Genomic DNA, 17,874 nt, shown 5'->3' with positions numbered 1-17,874 from the left:
GGGGTTGATGTATCTATGGAAAGGTACTAGCGTTTTTCAGCCTGAGGATCGGGACCCCTGTGGGGTCACGAGGGGGTGTCAAAGGGGTTGCCAAAGACCATCAGAAAACTATTTTCTGTTGGTCTTGGGAAGTTTGGCCCAATTCAATCGTCAGTGGGGTTCAGAATGCTCTTTGATTGTAGGTGAACTATAAATCCCAGCAACTACAACTCCCAAATGTCCAGGTCTATTTTCCCCAAACTCCACTGGTGTTCACATTTGGGCATATTAAGTATTTGTGCCAAATTTGGTCCAGATCCATCATTGTTTGAGTCTATAAAGTCCTCTCTGGATGTAGGAGAACTACAACTCCCAAACTCAAGGTCGATGCCCAGCAAACCCTTCCAGTATTTTCTGTTGGTCATGGGAGTTCTGTGTGACCAACTTTGGTTCAATTCCATCATTGGTGGGGTTCAGAATGCTCTTTGATTGTAGGTGAACTATAAATCCCTGCAACTACAACTCCTGAATGTCAAGGTCTATTTTCCCCAAACTCCACTAGTGTTTACATTTGGGCATATTAAGTATTCGTGCCAAGTTTGGTCCAGATCTATCATTGTCCGAGTCCACAGTGCTCTCTGGAAGTATGTGAACTACAACTCCCAAACTCAAGGTCAGTGCCCACCAAACCCTTCTGTTGGTCGTGGGAGTTGTGTGTGGCCAACTTTGGTTCAGTTCCATCGTTGGTGGAGTTCAGAACGCTCTTTGATTGTGGGTTTACTATTAATCCCAGCAACTACAACTCCCGGATGACCAGCTCTATTTCCCCCAAACTCCACTAGTGTTTACATCTGGGCATATTCAGTATTTGTGCCAAGTTTGGTCCAGAGCCATCATTGCTTGAGTCTAAAGTCCTCTCTGGATGTAGGAGAACTACAACTCCAAAACTCAAGGTCCATACTCGCCAGGGCACACTGATTCATACCAAGTTTGGTCCAGATCCATCATTGTTTGAGTCCACAGTGCTCTCTGGATGTAGGAGAACTACAACTCCAAAACTCAAGGTCCATACTCGCCAAACCCTGTTGGTCGTGGGAGTTCTGTGTGGCCAACTTTGGTTCAGTTCCATCGTTGGTGGGGTTTGGAATACTCTTTGATTGTGGATTAACTATAAATCCCAGCAACTACAACTCCCAAATGACAAAATATCAGGAGAGAATGGTTCTGGGACCTGGCCATACAGCCCAGAAAACTCACAGCGACCCCTATTTAGAAAGCTGTTTACTTATCTGACTTGGATTTTTCTTTTTTCCATTTATGCATTTGTACATTAGTAATTTGGAGTAAAGTTTCCTGAAACAATTCCTTTTGTGTCTGAGATCTTTCTCCCTATTCCTTCCGTGTTATTTCTGCTTCTCCCAACCCATTGGGTTATCCTGCTGACATTTGACTCAAGTCTGGGGCTGAGACAGTACACAATAGGATGTTGGCTGGGGAATATCACAAAGAGTAGTTATTTCTGACTTACGACAGTCTGAAAATGGGGTAAAAATGGGGTTTTCCTGACAACATCTGATTCAGATCTGAGGCTGAGAAAGCAAGAACTGCAAAGACGCTTGTGCAGCGGCAAAGTAATACAGCAACCACAATGAGAGAGACTGTTTATTGACGTTGTAAGACAAGAATTGCAAAATGGGCATCTGCCTTGACCAGGCCTCACTGATTGTCCATCCGTTCGAAGCTCGTCCTTCTATCCAGCACAACGTTCTCCTCGTCCAGTTGTGAACTCCTTTGGAGTCTGATTGTTTCGCCGAGCAGCGAGAACGAGAGGAGTCCATGTTCGCCTTCGACGTTCTCGTCTGCACAGTTCCTTCATTCCCCCGTATGCCTATGAATATTTGGTGTCCGAAATGGTCTTCCACAACAGAGTCTTGAGGTTGTTCAACACCAGCGAGTGGTGGACCTCCATCTGGCTGGCCAGGCCGCTGAGCGTGGTGCAGGTCTTGAGCTGCTTCCCCAGGTCGTCCTTCAACTCGGAGGGTGCCCCGTGGAGCAGGTACTCCTGCAAGAACCCGCAGACCTTGGCCAGGTTAGGCTGCACCACGTCGCTCTTGCATTGCTTCATGAGCTTGTCGCAGGGCGCCACGCAATCCTTGCCGTAGGTGCAGTCGGCGTTCTGCTCGCAGCGCCGCCCTTTGAGGAAGCCCCGGACGGCCGTCTCGGCGGCCACCTTCCGCAGGTCCGTCATCTTGAAGTCATGCCGCTCGTTGTAGCCCACGTCAGCGAAGGCGCCGTCACAGATGTAGAAAGTGCCGTAAGTGCCGTGGAAGATCTCCTCCACGAACTCCAAGAGGCCAATGGCGATTTTGGCCCGGCGTGGCCAAGCCGGGGAGAACCACCGGTGGAGGAGCCGGTGAATGGCGGAAGGCAACAACGGCTGCAGGAAAGAGGGGACCTCCACCGTGTAGAGCGACGTGTGTGGGATTTTCTCGGTCACGTACAAGTCCCCGCAATGTCCCAAGAGTCTGGAGGCGTGTTCCTTCTCGTGCAGAGAGAGGATCAGCAAGAAGTCATTCAGCTGGAGAAGGGCCCAGATGGACTTGGCCTCCGCGAGAGACAGTTTTCCATCTCGACTGACGTCGGCCATCACAATGATTTTGTTCACTAGGTTTCCCAAGGACGGTTGATCCCCGAGAGTGGACTGTGGAGACAAACAAATATTTTTTATTATTATATAGCCACCCATCTGCTTACTCATGAATTTGTTATCTCTATGAATCTCTAGATCCTCTATAGAGTTTCTAAAATGGAGTCTGAGTCCTGATTAGTCCCAGTATTGATCACATGGTCTAATTAGTATAGGAGGGCTGCTGTGAATTTAATAGACTGTGTGACTCATGAATTTGCTATCTCTATGAATCTCTAAATCCTCCAGTGTGACTCTATAGAGTTTCTAAAATGGAGTCTGAGTCCCAAAAGTCTCAGTATTGATCACATGGTCTGCAGCCCCTCCCACAAAACTGCAAATATTTTTTATTATTATTATATAGCCATCCCTCTGCTTACTCATGAATTTGTTATCTCTATGAATCTTTAGATCCTCTATAGAGTTTCTAAAATGGAGTCTGAGTCCCGAATAGTCCCAGTATTGATCACATAGGAGGGTTGCTGTGAGTTTTCTAGACTGTTGACTCATGAATTTGCTATCTCTATGAATCTCTAAACCCTCCAGTGTGACTCTATAGAGTTTCTAAAATGGAGTCTGAGTCCCAAATAGTCCCAGTATTGATCACATAGGAGGGTTGCTGTGAGTTTTCTAGACTGTTTGACTCATGAATTTGCTATCTCTATGAATCTCTAAACCCTCCAGTATGACTCTATAGAGTTTCTAAAATGGAGTCTGAGTCCCGAATAGTCCCAGTTCTGATCACATAGGAGGGTTGCTGTGAGTTTTCTAGACTGTTTGACTCATGAATTTGTTCCCTCTATGAATCTCTAGGCCCTCCAGTGTGAGTAGAATTTCTAAAATGGAGTCTGAGTCCCAAATAGTCCCAGTTCTGATCACATGGTCTGCCGCCTCTCCCACAACACAGAGTTAAGTAAAACTGCATACCAATACACATACCGTACAGCAAGCAATCAGAATTATATACATAACAAATAACTACTATAAGAGGGTTGCTTTGAGTTTTCTAGACTGTGACTCATGAATTTGCTATCTCTATGAATCTCTACACCCTCCAATGTGACTCTATAGAGTTTCTAAAGTGGAGTCTGAGTCCCGAATAGTCCCAGTATTGATCACATAGGAGGGTTGCTGTGAGTTTTCTAGACTGTTTAACTCATGAATTTCCTATCTCTAGGAATCTCTAAACCCTCCAGTGTGACTCTATAGAATTTCTAAATTGGAGTCTGAGTCCCGAATAGTCCCAGTATTGATCACATAGGAGGGTTACTGTGAGTTTTCTAGACTGTTTGACTCATGAATTTGCTATCTCTATGAATCTCTAAACCCTTCAGTGTAACTCTATAGAGTTTCTAAAATGGAGTCTGAGTCCCGAATAGTCCCAGTTCTGATCACATGGTCTGCTGCCCCTCCCACAACACAGAGTTAAGGAAAACTGTCTACCAATACACACAGCAAGAATCTGAATTATATACATAATTAGTATAGGAGGGTTGCTGTGAGTTTTCCGGGCTGTGTGACTCAATGAATTTGCTATCTCTATGAATCTCTAAACCCTCCAGTGTGACTCTATAGAGTTTCTAAAATGGAGTCCAAGTCCCGAATAGTCCCAATATTGATCACATAGGAGGGTTGCTGTGAGTTTTCTAGACTGTTTGACTCATGAATTTGCTATCTGTATGAATCTCTAGACCTTCCAATGTGACTCTATAGAGTTTCTAAAATGGAGTCTGAGTCCTGAATAGTCCCAGTTCTGATCACATGGAATGCCGCCCCTCCCACAACATAGAGTTACGCTCACAGAACTCCCATGACCATCAGAAAATACTGGAAGTGGGTGGTGGGTTCAGAATGCTCTTTGATTGTAGGTAAATGATAAATCCCAGCAACTACAACTCCCAAATGACAAGGTCTATCTCCCCCAAACTCCACCAGTGTTCACATTTGGGCATATTGAGTACCTGTGCCAAGTTTGGTCCAGATCCATCATTGAGTCCACAGTGCTCTCTGGATGTAGGTAAACTACAAACTCCAAAACTCAAGGTCAGTGCCCACCATTAAGTCTGGGAAATGATGGTTCTCTCTGTGAGACAACTGGCTCGGAAAGTGCAGGGCCCCAAGGGAATTCAGGGGAGTCAGAAGTAGCAACAGCAGATAAGTAATCAAGTGAAGAGCCAAGTGATAAGGATGGTTCCAAGAGAAACCACGTGTAGTATGAAGGACCACAAAAACCCTTTATTTACAAATCGCAGCCAAAAATAGATTGTGTCGTTCAGAGAGATTACATGGGAAAGTTGTGAAGGAAATTGATGGGAAACGGAATGATTTCATGGGTGTCTATTAGACAGTAAGTTGTTTACCTTCAGGTCAGTTCAGTCAACGCTGTGTGAGAGTGAGAAGCTAAGCCTGATTTCTCTCATTCCTGGTTCCTGGGAGTTATAGTTGTGCGAGCTACCAGTACTCTTGGGCAGAGAAGGCTAAAACTCTTGCAAAACTACAAATCCCAGGGTTCCACAAGCACACCTTGAACTGGCTTTTAGAGCTGACTTTGCTCTAGTCTCTCCCAGTTGCAAAACCCACTCACTTTTAAGAAGTTGAGAAGCATCTCCCGGAACTCGTCCATCGAAGTCCCCCTTGTTGGCTTGTTGAAGAGAACTATATCTCTCCGGGGCCCTGATTCTGGGAAAGCGTCGGCCTTCAAGGCTTCTTCGATGCCGCATTTGATGATCACTCCCGTCTCCTTCCAGAGCCCACTGTATACCTGGAATGGAGAGGTGATGAACTAATACGGTATTGATAGCCAAATATCAACCTGGTTAGCCACCAACCTTGCAGTGTCGTCCCCAGCATGGACTACCATGCTTCCATCTTTTGACATCCTGAGACTTGTAGTTCCATGATGTCGTTCTTTTCGCCTCCATTACGGAGACGTTACTGCTTTCGCCAATGAATCTGAGACAGGAGCGAAATATGGTAACCCCACTATATGTCGCTGAATGACAACTTCCATATTCCTGCCAAACTGATGGGAGTTGCAATCCAGCCACCTACCTGTTGGGTAGGAGAGGAAGAGAGGCATTGCTGGAAAACCAAAGTGTGTTCCTCACAAAGGTCTTTGCACGTCGATCCGGAAATAATCCCTTTGTGATACTGATCACACTGGGGAGGGAAAGAGAAAGCAATCAAGACAGGATGTAAATAAATATAATGATGATTCTGGAGGCAGCTGCTGTCAGCCTTTCCTGTTGTAGGCAGGCACACACACAATAATATACTCTACTGCAGTGGTTCTCAACCTGGGGTCCCCAGATGTTTTTAGCCTTCAACTCCCAGAAATCCTAACAGCTGGTAAACTGGCTGGGATTTCTGGGAGTTGTAGGCCAAAAACATCTGGGGACCCCAGGTTGAGAACCACTGCTCTACTGCCACTCAAAGTTAATTAATCAATTAATTGATTGTCAGTTAGTCGAGAGACACCAATTCAGGCCTTCTGTGGCATTTGCGCTACTGCAAAATCAGAGATTTATTGAAGAATAGATGTAGACAAAGCAGTAAAACTGGCAAAAACAAGAAAGTTCCCCAAACAAAGGATAGTCCATGAGCTTCAAGACAACATAAGATCTATTGGAACAACAATCCTTGAAACAAGGCACAAGAATCCATGAAACAAGCCAGCATTAAAAATCCAGGAGCTTGGCAAAAACTTGGTACATGAAACTAAGAACACTTGAGAACAAGATCCATCATGAAATTCCAACGTTGACCCAACGGAGGCAACTCTTTCCCATTAATATAAGCTTTTCCAGATCCCAAAAATGAAAGGAAAGCATTTCTCTTGACCTTACCACCAGATAATGGTTTCTTATCTCTCTTTTCCTGTAAACGAACTGGCAAAGCAGTAAAACTGGCAAAAACAAAGTTCCCCAAAGGATAGTCCATGAGCTCCAAGACAAAATAAGATCTATTGGAAAACAATCATTGAAACAAGACACAAGAATCCATGAAACAAGCCAGCATTAAAAATCCAGAAGCTTGGCAAAAACTTGGTACATGAAACTAAGAACACTTGAGAGCAAGATCCATCATGACATTCCAACGTTGACCCAACTGAGGCAACTCTTTCCCATCAAAATAAGCTTTTCCAGATCCTAAAATGGAAAGGAAAGCATTTCTTTTGACCTTACCACCGGATAATGGTTTCTTATCTCTCTTTTCCTGTAAACGAACTGGCAAAGCAGTAAAACTGGCAAAAACAATAAAGTTCCCCAAACAAAGGATAGTCCATGAGCTTCAAGTCAAAATAAGATCTATTGGAACAACAATCCTTGAAACAAGACACAAAGAATCCATGAAACAAGCCAGCATGAAAAATCCAAGAGCTTGGCAAAAACTTGGTACATGAAACTAAGAACACTTGAGAGCAAGACCATCATGAAATTCTAACGTTGACCCAACTGAAGCAATTCTTTCCCATCAAAATAAGCTTTTCCAGATCCTAAAACTGAAAGGAGAGCATTTCTCTTGACCTTACCACCAGATAAAGGGTTCTGGCAGCGTTAAAATTCCAATACACAAATCAGGAGTTTGGCAAAAACTTGGTACATGAAACTAAGAACACTTGAGAACAAGATCCATCATGGAATTCCAACGTTGACCCAACTGAGGCAACTCTTTCCCATTAATATAAGCTTTTCCAGATCCCAAAACCAAAAGGAAAGCATTTCTCTTGACCTTACCACCAGATAAAGATTTCTTATCTCTCTTTTCCTGTAAAGGAACTGATCTTTCTTGCACCTGAGCACTCTGTCTCTGGGTTGTAGTAGGTTGTTCCGGGCTATATGGCCATGTTCTAGAGGCATTTTCTCCTGATGTTTCGCCTGCATCTATGGCAAGCATCCTCAGAGGTAGTAAGGGTGCTTGCCATAGATGCAGGCGAAATGACAGGAGAAAATGCCTCTAGAACATGGCCATATAGCCCGGAAAAACCTACAACAACCCAGTGATTCCGGCCACGAAAGCCTTCGACAGCACTCTGTTTACAAAAGCCTTGCCTTCTATCTACACTGACCCCTCTGAAACCCCCTCACAACTCTCCCAGGGGTCCCAACCCCCAGGTTGAGAAACGCTGATCTTCACTCATTAACTTGACTCTCGTTAACTTCTGACAAATCATCTTCAGATAGTTGCTCTGAGAAAGACTGTGAAGGGCCTCTCCCAGGAATGTGGCCTTGGGAATCTTCCTGAGACAGCTCAGGCCTCTCGTCTAAGCTTAACTCGGGCCCAGGCAAACCCTCATCCCCATTGCCAACAGACCCAGGCCCAACATCGAGAACATCAGACACAATCCCAGGCTGACACACAACAAAAACTCACAATGATGGCCTGGCAGACGTGTCCCCGGCAGAGCTCCGAATAGGACGAGTAATGCATGTAGACCACCCAGCTGCCCACGAAAATGCCCAGCCAGACAAAGAAGAGGTATTTCACCTTGATGCCAGGGAGGCGGCTCTGCAAAATAATAATAATAATAATAATAATAATAATAATGAAGTTCATCATCAGTTAGCGAGATGCCCTCCCTCTATCCCGACTGTCACTGCCTTGGCTTCAGAAGGAGAGAAGAGCAGCCAGGCACAGTACCACCGTTCCTTGTAGAGAGGCCATCCCTCCGTTCCAACTGCCACTGCCTTGGCTTCAGAGGGAGAGAAGAGCAGACAAGGCACAGCTCCACCGTGCCATGACCAAGTGGTGCGATGGGTGCCCTCCCTTCCATCCCAACTGCCACTGCCTTGGCTTCAGAGGGAGAGAAGAGCAGACAAGGCACAGCTCCACCGTGCCATGACCAAGTGGTGCGATGGGTGCCCTCCCTTCCATCCCAACTGCCACTGCCTTGGCTTCAGAGGGAGAGAAGAGCAGACAAGGCACAGCTCCACCGTGCCATGACCAAGTGGTGCGATGGGTGCCCTCCCTTCCATCCCAACTGCCACTGCCTTGGCTTCAGAGGGAGAGAAGAGCAGACAAGGCACAGCTCCACCGTGCCATGACCAAGTGGTGCGATGGGTGCCCTCCCTTCCATCCCAACTGCCACTGCCTTGGCTTCAGAGGGAGAGAAGAGCAGACAAGGCACAGCTCCACCGTGCCATGACCAAGTGGTGCGATGGGTGCCCTCCCTTCCATCCCAACTGCCACTGCCTTGGCTTCAAAGGGAGAGAAGAGCAGCCTGACGCAGGCATGGCTTCACCATGAAGTGGGGACCACCTTTTACTTTGGCACTATGCATGCAAGGTGTGCCTGTACTGCATACCTAGGACTATTATAAGAAAGCTACTACTTCCTGGGACCTATTATTATCATCATTGTTATATTATATTATATTATATTATATTATATTATATTATATTTATTATATTATATTACATAATGATATACATGTATACTATTATTATGTTAATATTATTGCTTTATTATTATTATTATTATTATTAAATAGCTATTACTACCTGGAGCCTATTATTATTATCATTATATTATATTATATAATTACATAATGATATAAATGTATACTGTTATTATATTAATATTTTATTATTATTATTATTAAATAGCTACTACTACCTGGCACCTATTATTATTATCATCGTTATATTATATTATATAATTACATAATGATATAAATGTATACTATTATTATTAAATAGCTACTACTACCAGGAACCTATTATTATCATCATCATTATATTATATAATTATATAAATATATAAATATGTTATTATTATTATGATTAAATAGCTAGTACTAAATTATATAAATTTATTATTATTATTATTATTATTATTATTAAATCACTACTACTACCTGGGACCCATTATTATTATTATCATTATATTATATATTTATATAATTATATAAATATATTATTATTATTATCTATATATTTATATAATTATATAAATATATTATTATTATTATTATTATTATTAAATAGCTAATACTACCTGGGACCTATTATTATCATCATTATATTATATATATAATTATATAAATATATTATTATTATTATTATTAAATAGCTACTACTACCTGGGACCTATTATTATTATCATATTATATAAATATATTATTATTATTATTATTATTATTATATAGCTACTACTACCTAGGACCTATTATTATCATCATTATATTATATAAATTTATTATTATTATTATTATTATTACATAGCTACTACTACCTGGGACCTATTATTATCATCATTATATTATATATATAATTATATAAATATATTATTATTATTATTATTAAATAGCTACTACTACCTGGGACCTATTATTATTATCATATTATATAAATATATTATTATTATTATTATTATTATTATATAGCTACTACTACCTAGGACCTATTATTATCATCATTATATTATATAAATTTATTATTATTATTATTATTATTACATAGCTACTACTACCTGGGACCTATTATTATCATCATTATATTATTATATAATTATATAATAATATACTATTATTATTATATTATTGTTATATTATAATTATAAATAAATACATACTCTTATTATAATATTGTTATATTATAATTATAATTATAAAAGCAACTCAGACCTGGGACTAGTTTTTTTGCATTTGGGAGGGGGGGGGGCTTCTGAATTGCATAATTAATGCCCACCCATTACATTGACCTACCTGGGGGAGGAGAGGCTGCCTTGCAAAGCTGGAATATATACTATAATAATAATAATATTATTTTGTTGTATTATAATTATAAAACCTACTAAGACCTGGGACTAGTTTTTTTGCATTTGGGAGGGGGGGGGCTTCTGAATTGCATAATGAATTCCCACCCATTGCATTGGCCTAACTACCTGGGGGAGGAGAGGCTGCCTTGCAAAGCTGGAGTCCATCTCTTGCATCTCTTGCATCTCTTGCAGGGAGGCCTCCAATGGCACCTTCAGCATCAATGGTGTGCCCCCCACCCCCCAATTTGCCCCCTTACCTGCAGACCCCTATTAAAGGGGCAGAAAAGCACCAGGCGCTTCAGCCTCCGCATGCTGGGCTGGGCATTGGTTGGGGGGTCCAGGAAATCCAATGCAACCACAAAAAGGGGCGAAAAGAGGGGGGGTCTGTGTTGCAGCTTCAGCTCAAATGCATCCCTATCTCAAGTAGATGCATCAAGCCACTCATTGGGGGGCAAGGAAAGGGGGTTGGGAAGCAGCAAAAGGGACCCCCCCTCTAAAATAAAATAAATAAATACATATTCTCTGTCTATTCCTTGGAGGAGGAGGAGGCTGCTTCTGCTGCTGCAGCAAAGTGGTGCTCTTCCCTTAAAGGGGAGGTCTGCCCGGGTCTCCCTTTTTTGCCCTCCGATAGAAAATGAGAAATCCCCCCCCCCCGCCCCATTGCTTCCCATTGCCTTCCCTGCAAAACAAAGCAAGGAATTTGAAATGCATTTCAATTTATTTTCAATGTTGTGGATTTTGCTCTTGCCCAACCTGGTTTGTTTACATTGTAGCCCAGATTTCACCTGCTGCTTCCTCTTGGGTTGTCTATCTATTTGTCGTGTATATAGACAGTTGCAATGTACTGTATTTCAAAACACAAACAAAGTCACAAACTTGGTGTTATACTAGATTTCCTTTGACCACTCTGGTGTTGCCGCAAGAAGGTCCTCCACTGTGCATGTAGCATTGCAATACGTGGTCTGTGGTTTGCTCTTCTCCGCATTCGCACGTCGTGGACTCCACTTTGTGGCCCCATTTCTGCATCTCGTGTGTCAGAGCACACCTTTCCGAGTCGCCCAGTCTTCTGTGTTCCCAGGAGGGAGGTTCTGCATTTTTAGCCTGCCACTTTTGGACTCTTGCTTGCTGAGCTGTTCCTATGAGTGTCTCTGTAGATCTTATTTCTTGATTTAAGGCATTGGCATGATGGCTGGTATCCGAACAGAGGATGGGCCAGAGTTGACACTGACTTGGACCTTTCATTATTGGCTACTACGTCCCGACGAATGTCAGGTGGTGCAATACCAGCTATAGGCAAACCCAGCCCCTTGGGCTCTTTTCGCAGGCTCTTCTCTTTCTCATCATCCTCTCTTTCCATCCTCCTTGCCTCCCTTTGTCGTCGAGGGCAGCCCAGACCCCTGCCTTCAAACTGATCTGACCAGCCGCAGGGAGTTCCGCAGTTCCACAGTTGGGCCAAAACTGATTAAATCTGCCCCAGCAGCAGCCTCAACCAGGGACTCTTTGCAGCCTTGTACTCTCTCCTTTCCCTTCTTTTCCCAGCCCAAACTATGTAACAAATCTCTCAATAAAGGCCAATTGAATTGTAACCCTAACCTCTCCAAAATGATACTTTGTGTCCCTTTCCTGACTGAAACTGTCTTCACACCGCGGATATGGAAACCCCTTGGGCCCCCGTATCCGCGAGTTGATGGATCGACTCCATTTTGATGGCATATTCGCAGGAGACTGCAGACCTGCCTGGGATGCCTTCCTGGCATCCCAGGGAGGCCAAATCTGCGTTCTTTCAAACCGCGGATACGGAAACCCCTTGGGCCCCCGTATCCGCGAGTTGATGGATCGACTCCATTTTGATGGCATATTCGCAGGAGACTGCAGACCTGCCTGGGATGCCTTCCTGGCATCCCAGGGAGGCCAAATCTGCGTTCTTTCAAACCGCGGATACGGAAACCCCTTGGGCCCCCGTATCCGCGAGTTGATGGATCGACTCCATTTTGATGGCATATTCGCAGGAGACTGCAGACCTGCCTGGGATGCCTTCCTGGCATCCCAGGGAAGCCAAATCTGCGTTCTTTCAAACCGCGGATACGGAAACCCCTTGGGCCCCCGTATCCGCGAGTTGACGGATCGACTCCATTTTGATGGCATATTTTTCCTAGCTAAATTCTAACCCTATCTGCTATCTCGATTTTTTCGGGCCCCTGTGCTCGGGGAATAACCTTTGGTTTATTAAGAATATTTTTAAAGGGAAACAGCTGATTGTCAAAATCCAAGCCTCGCTGCTGCTGCCGTTCAACCATATCAAAGCTCCATGCTTGTGCGGTGATGGCACGATCGTCAGCATAGATTAAACTCTGTCCCTTCTGGCAGTGGCTGGTCATTTGTGTAAATGTTAAACATTTTGGGTTGCTGGCTGTGGATGATGGGCATTGTCATAGGGAGAATATGGCCAGTGGATGATGGGCATTGTCAACGTCTCGAATTTCCCTCCCGAATATGGGGATGATGGTCATTGTCATAGGGAGAATGTGGCCAGTGGATGATGGGCATTGTCAAAGTCTCAGTTCTCCCTTCCTAATATGGGGATGATAGTCATTGTCATAGGGAGAATGTGGCCAGTGGATGATGGGCATTGTCAAAGTCTCAGTTCTCCCTTCCTAATATGGGGACGATGGGCATTGTCATAGGGAGAATATGGCCAGTGGATGATGGGCATTGTCAAAATCTCAAATTTCCCTCCCGAATATGGGGGTGATGGTCATTGTCATAGGGAGAATATGGCCAGTGGATGATTGACATTGTCAAAGTCTCGGATTTCCCTTCCTAATATGGGGATGATGAGCATTGTCATAGGGAGAATATGCCCAGTCTTGGCTTGTGATTGTAGTTCCTAAAATAGGCCACTAGATGGAGTGCCAGTACTGAAAGAAGCCTTAGATATAGCATCCCAATACTATATAGAATCAATGGGATCTTTGTTTACATATTGGTGTTTACATTCAGTATTTGATGCAAGGGATCTGCTTGAGCCAGGCTTATCAAAGAGGATCCAAGGCACCAGCTGGCATCTTCAGGTACATCTACACAGTGGGATTAATGCGGTTTGACACCACTTGAATCGAGTGGGGATCCAAAACAAAATTGCGTGCAATATCATACAAAACACAAAAATAATATTATATAAAATTATATATATATATATATACACACACACAAATATACACACACATTTATATGCATATATATATACATTTATATGCACACATATAAAAATTATAATATAATGTTATAATATAATAAAATATATAATACATAATATATTACAATAATATTATAATAATATAATATGGTAGTATTAATGTTATAATAATATAATTATATTATATATTATAATATTGTTATAATTTTATATTATTATTATTATTATTATTATAACATTAATATTATAATATAATATTAATAAAATAACAATATAAATAATATAAAATGTAATATATTATAATATAATATTATATATTATAATAATATCGTTATATTATATTATATATTATAATAATGTTATATTTTATTATAACATTAATATTATAATGTAATATTAATGTTATAACAATATAATAAATAATATACAATATAATATTATATTATATTATATTATATATTATAATAATGTTATGTTTTTATATTATTATAGCATTAATATTATGATGTAACAGTAATGTTATAACAATATAATAAATAATATATTATTATATTATATTATATTATATATTATAATATTGATATATAATTATAACATTAATATTATAATATAATATTAATGTTACAACAATATAGTAAATAATATACAATATAATATGATTATATTATATATTATAATATTGTTATATTTTTATATTATAACATTAATATTATAAAATAATATTGATGTTATAACAATATAATAAATAATATAAAAATATTATTTTATGTTGTTATATATTATAATAATATTATATTTTTATATTATAACATAATATTGTTATAACAATATAATAAATAATATAAAATATAATATAATATTATTTTATTATATTATATATTATAATAATAGTATTATATTTTATATCATTATAACATTAATATTATAATATAATATTAATGTTATAACAATATAATAAATAATATAAAATATAATATTATATTGTATTATATATTATAATGATATTGTTATATTTTTATATTATTATAACATTAATATTATAACAATATAATAAATAATATAAAATGTAATATATTATAATATTATTTTATAATATGAAATATATCTGCATATATATATACAAATATATGCATATAAATATATATTTAAAAAAATTAGAAATCATGTAATGCCATATAAAATGGAAGACAATGCAAAATATAAATAGCCAAGAACAGAATAGAGGGAAATATTAAAATATTCAATTAAAACAATCCCCAATTTGCTTGCAGCCAAACCTGGGTCGAGGCCATGGCTTCACAGCCAGGAACGGAGAGATAAATAGGCCGCATTTATTGCAAAAGCAGAAAGGAAAGCGACGGGGAAACAAGGCGGCCTCTGTTTGGCCTTTCCTTGCAAGCTTGACCAGTCCGACGACAGTGACGGAGATGCCTGGATTCGTTTGGGCAAGCCTTTGCTTCGGGCAGTGTTTCCCAACTGTCCTAATGCTGCAACTCCTTAATTGAGTTCAATCTGCCCAAATGTGAACACTGGGGAAGACCTTGACATTTGGTAGTTGTAGTTGCTGGGATTTATAGTTCACCAACAATCAAAGAGCATTCTGAACCTCACCAATGACAGAATTGGGCCAAACTTCCCATGCAGAACCCCTTGTCTTGAAGGCACTCACTAGTGTGAACCTCCCCCCAGCCTCGCACACTCTCCCTGCCATGCGCCAAGCACGCCTGCTCTCCCCTCCTTGCTTGGAGTCTCAGAAACAGCCCTCCCCTAGGCTGAGAGGCTGATCAATCACAGCACGATGAGGGCTTTCGGTAGAAGGAGCCTCCCTCCAGCCTCGCACGCTCTCCCCTGGTGGCACATGTGCACCACACTGCCATGCGCCAAGCACGCCTGCTCTCCCCTCTTTCCATGTTGTCTCAGCCTCCCCTTGGCTGAGTGGATGGTCAATCACAGCAGGAGGAGGGTTTTTGGTAGGAGGAGACTCCCTTCAGCCTTGTGCACTCTCCCTCGCCTTTACATGCGCATTACACTGCCATGCGTTGAGCACGCCTGCTCTCCCCTTCTTGCTTGGAGTCTTGGAAAAAGCCCTCCCCTTGGCTGAGAGGCTAGTCAGTCACAGCAGGAGGAGGGCTTTTGGTAGGAGGAGCCTCCCTCCAGCTTCGCGCTCTCCCTCGCTGGCACATGTGCACCATGCTGCCATGCGCCGAGCACGCCTGCTCTCCCCTCTTTCCATGTTGTCTCAGCCTCCCCTTGGCTGAGTGGATGGTCAATCACAGCAGGAGGAGGGCTTTTGGTAGGAAGAGCCTCCCTCCAGCCTCGCGTGCTCTCCCTCGCCTTTACATGCGCATTACGCTGCCATGCGCTGAGCACGCCTGCTCTCCCCTTCTTGCTTGGAGTCAGAAACAGCCCTCCCCTTGGCTGAGAGGCTGGTCAATCACAGCATAAGGAGGGCTTTTGGTAGGAGGAGCCTCCCTTCAGCCTCGCATGCTCTCCCTCACCTGCACATGCACACCACGCTGCCATGTGCTGAGCACGCCTGCTCTCCCTTCCCTGCGTTGGGTCTCAGAAACAGCCCTCCCCTTGTATTATTGAAGGCTTTCATGGCTGGAATCACTGAGTTGTTGTAGGTTTTTCCGGGCTATATGGTCATGTTCTAGAGGCGTTCTCTCCTGACGTTTCGCCTGCATCGATGGCAAGCATCCTCAGAGGTAGTGAGGTCTGATGGAAGTAGGAAAGTGGGTTGATATATCTGTGGAATGACCAGGCTGGGGCAAAGGACTCTTGTCTGCTGGAGCTAGGTGTGAATGTTTCAACTGACCACCTTGATGGTAGAAGTAGCCTCCCTCCAGCCTCGCGCGCTCTCCCTCGCCTGCACATGCACACCATGCTGCCATGCACTGAGCACGCCTGCTCTCCCCTCCCTGTGTTGGGTCTCAGAAACAGCCCTCCACTTAGCTGAGAGGCTGGTCAATCACAGCAGGAGAAGGGCTTTTGGTAGGAGGAGCCTCCCTCCAGCCTCGCGTGCTCTCCCTTGCCTTCACATGCGTATTACGCTGTGATGTGCCGAGCACACCTGCTCTCCCCTCCTTGCTTGGAATCTCAGAAACAGCCCTCCCCTTGACTGAGAAGCCAGCCAATCACAGCAGGAGAAGGCCTTTTGGTAGAAGGAGCCTCTTGTCAGCCTTGCGTGCTCTCCCTCGCCTGCACATGCGCACCACGCTGCCATGTGCTGAGCACGCCTGCTCTCCCCTCCCTGCATTGGGTCTCAGAAGCTGCCTTCCCCTTGGCTGAGAGGCTGGTCAATCACAGCAGGAGGAGGGCTTTTGGTAGGAGGAGCCTCCCTTCAGCCTCGCACGCTCTCCCTTGCCTGTACATGCACACCATGCTGCCATTTGCTGAGCACGCCTGCTCTCCGCTCCCCATGTGGGGTCTCAGAAACAGCCCTCCTCTTGGCTGAGAGGCTGGTCAATCACAGCAGGAGGAGGGCTTTTGATAGGAGGAGCCTCCCTCCAGCGCTTGCCTGCACATGCGCACCATGCTGCCACGTGCCGAGCACGCCTGCTCTCCCCTCCCTGCGTGGGGTCTCAGAAACAGCCCTCCCCTTGGCTGAGAGGCTGGTCAATCACAGCAGGAGGAGGGCTTTTGATAGGAGGAGCCTCCCTCCAGCGCTTGCCTGCACATGCGCACCATGCTGCCACGTGCCGAGCACGCCTGCTCTCCCCTCCCTGCGTGGGGTCTCAGAAACAGCCCTCCCCTTGGCTGAGAGGCTGGTCAATCACAGCAGGAGGAGGGCTTTTGATAGGAGGAGCCTCCCTCCAGCGCTTGCCTGCACATGCGCACCATGCTGCCACGTGCCGAGCACGCCTGCTCTCCCCTCCCTGCGTGGGGTCTCAGAAACAGCCCTCCCCTTGGCTGAGAGGCTGGTCAATCACAGCAGGAGGAGGGCTTTTGATAGGAGGAGCCTCCCTCCAGCGCTTGCCTGCACATGCGCACCATGCTGCCACGTGCCGAGCACGCCTGCTCTCCCCTCCCTGCGTGGGGTCTCAGAAACAGCCCTCCCCTTGGCTGAGAGGCTGGTCAATCACAGCAGGAGGAGGGCTTTTGATAGGAGGAGCCTCCCTCCAGCGCTTGCCTGCACATGCGCACCATGCTGCCACGTGCCGAGCACGCCTGCTCTCCCCTCCCTGCGTGGGGTCTCAGAAACAGCCCTCCCCTTGGCTGAGAGGCTGGTCAATCACAGCAGGAGGAGGGCTTT

At 43.5% G+C, this 17,874-nt stretch overlaps 1 protein-coding gene across 2 annotated transcripts; it reads right to left on the bottom strand.

The window, feature by feature from the left end:
• Positions 1-1,626: 1,626 nt before the first annotated feature.
• DIPK1B (divergent protein kinase domain 1B) lies at positions 1,627-11,024 on the bottom strand. 2 transcript variants are annotated; one of them, XM_060757481.2, is made up of 5 exons: positions 10,681-11,024; positions 8,039-8,173; positions 5,717-5,824; positions 5,250-5,426; positions 1,627-2,680 (listed from the first exon to the last, which is right to left on the bottom strand). In XM_060757481.2, the coding sequence occupies exons 1-5, from the start codon at positions 10,732-10,734 to the stop codon at positions 1,868-1,870; spliced, it is 1,287 nt and encodes a 428-aa protein (XP_060613464.2). In that variant the 5' UTR covers positions 10,735-11,024; the 3' UTR covers positions 1,627-1,867. The 2 variants fall into 2 exon arrangements, with proteins under 2 accessions (XP_060613464.2, XP_060613463.2); XM_060757480.2 differs by lacking the exon at positions 10,681-11,024 and adding an exon at positions 10,550-10,650.
• Between the last annotated feature and the right edge of the window lie 6,850 nt (positions 11,025-17,874).

The sequence above is a fragment of the Anolis sagrei genome, chromosome 11, assembly GCF_037176765.1.
Source record: "Anolis sagrei isolate rAnoSag1 chromosome 11, rAnoSag1.mat, whole genome shotgun sequence".
In the NCBI taxonomy this organism is placed as follows: domain Eukaryota; kingdom Metazoa; phylum Chordata; class Lepidosauria; order Squamata; family Dactyloidae; genus Anolis; species Anolis sagrei.
This window is presented reverse-complemented; position numbering and strand designations above follow the sequence as displayed.